Raw genomic sequence first — 1,850 nt, 5'->3', positions numbered from 1 at the left:
TAAAAATTTACTTCTCCGCTGAAGCTAAGTCTTAATTTTGTTTGAAACTAATCCTAATTATTTATAATTAATTTTTAAATATTCAAAATTCGTTGAAAAAGTGGAAAACACTTTTTGAGTTTAAGTGGATCCGAGCTGGCAGTAGGTAGTGTGCCACCCAAGCTGTGAACACCGTGTGGGCCCATCTCCACTCGCTCTTCCTCCAACAAAAGCACTCTCTTCTTCCTTCGTTCTTCTTCACCTTTTCGAGTCTCAACCATGTTCTTCATCCACCGCGCCACCCTGTTCTTTTTTTTCTTCCTCCTCTTTTCCTTCTCCACCCTTTCCCTCTCCCACCCCTTTTCCCCTCTTGACAACTACCTTCTCGATTGTGGTTCCACTGCCCCACTCACCACCGCTGCTACTTCTTCCCTCTCCGCCGACCACCGCCTCTTCTCCGGTGACCTCGCCCAAACACTCAACTCTCCCTTCGACTCCCCTTCACTCCGTGCGGCTGTTTCACTCCGAAACGACAACCCCTTCCCTGGTCTTTCCCCAATCTACCACACCGCTAGGGTTTTCACTACTCCGGCTAGCTACACTTTCTCCCTCAAAGACAAAGGACCTCACATCGTTCGTTTCCACTTCCACGCCTTCAAATCACCCCAACTCGATCTGGGTCTAGCTCAATTTCGAGTCTTGGTTGATGACTACGTCGTATTGACCAACTTCGCCCGTTTGAATTGCACAGGGCAAAACCCTAAGGTTTTGGAATTTCTTGTCCCCGTCGAAGATGAGAAGATCGTGATAGTTTTTGTGCCTAATAGAGACTCTAAATTGGCGTTTGTGAACACAATTGAGGTGATTTCTGCACCCAACGACCTTGTCCCTGAAACAGCACAGTTTATCGGTAGTACAGGGAATTTGGTGAATTTTGATGGGTGGAACAAACAAGCCCTTGAAGTTGTGCATAGGGTCAATGTTGGGGGTCCCAAAGTTACACCTTTTAATGATTCATTGTGGAGAACTTGGGTTCCTGATGATGGGTTATTGAGATCAAGCTTTGGGTCTGAAAGGCTTGTTTTTGGTGGGAGGATCAAGTATCATGATGGAGGTGCTAGCCGTGAGGTTGCACCTGATAATGTGTATAATAGTGCTAGGTTGATCAGAAGTGAGAATGATTCTGTTACCAATGTGAACATGACTTGGGCGTTTCTTATTCTTGGAGGGTATAAGTACTTGATTCGGTTGCATTTCTGTGATATTGCTAGCATTTCACTTAATATGCTCTATTTCAATGTTTTTGTCAATGGTTATTTGGCTTATGAAGATTTGGATCTGTCTTACATCATAAGATCATTGGCTTCACCGTTTTATGCTGATTTTGTGGTTGATTATGGAGATGGCAATGTAGGTGGGGATTTGAGTGTTGGTATAGGTCCCTCAAAGAATAGCATTCCCCATGCTGTTGATGGTATCTTGAATGGTGTTGAGGTTATGAAGATTAATAACTCTTGTTCGGTTGTCGGGTTCCGGACAGGTAGGATTCACGAGTGAAGGAGTGAGAAGGCCCTGACCTTGATCGCGCTGGTTGCTGGCTTCCCGAGCAGTCGAGCACTTGTCCTGGTGAGAAGATGAGGGGGGGTGCCACCTGCAAAGACACTCCGACGCTCAAGTCAGATGGTGTGCAGGCGGGAAAGGTGATGTGTAAAGGTGGCGTACCTCGGGGGAAGAGCCAATCTTCCCCTTATATACATGTCAGTGGTGGGCCCCTTTTTGAGGACAGGCCCATATTCCCAAGGACATTGTCCTGCAGCCGCGTGCGGGTCGTACAAGGCACGTGTCCGGGTCGTTTGAAGGGCGACTTACTG

General features: G+C 46.8%; 1 protein-coding gene across 1 annotated transcript; it reads left to right on the top strand.

Moving 5' to 3' along the window:
• The first annotated feature begins 258 nt into the window (after positions 1-258).
• LOC107485812 (probable receptor-like protein kinase At5g24010) lies at positions 259-1,536 on the top strand. Its single transcript, XM_016106350.2, has one exon. The coding sequence runs from the start codon at positions 259-261 to the stop codon at positions 1,534-1,536; it is 1,278 nt and encodes a 425-aa protein (XP_015961836.1).
• The last annotated feature ends 314 nt before the right edge of the window (positions 1,537-1,850 follow it).

This window comes from Arachis duranensis, chromosome 4 (genome assembly GCF_000817695.3).
Source record: "Arachis duranensis cultivar V14167 chromosome 4, aradu.V14167.gnm2.J7QH, whole genome shotgun sequence".
NCBI lineage: Eukaryota > Viridiplantae > Streptophyta > Magnoliopsida > Fabales > Fabaceae > Arachis > Arachis duranensis.
The sequence above is the reverse complement of the archived record's forward strand: the minus strand, read 5'-3'. Positions and strand labels throughout refer to the sequence as shown.

What these genes read in the sequence shown, in the direction of transcription:
- LOC107485812 (XM_016106350.2), top strand. Translation starts at nt 259, where the DNA reads ATGTTCTTCATCCACCGCGCCACCCTGTTCTTTTTTTTCTTCCTCCTC.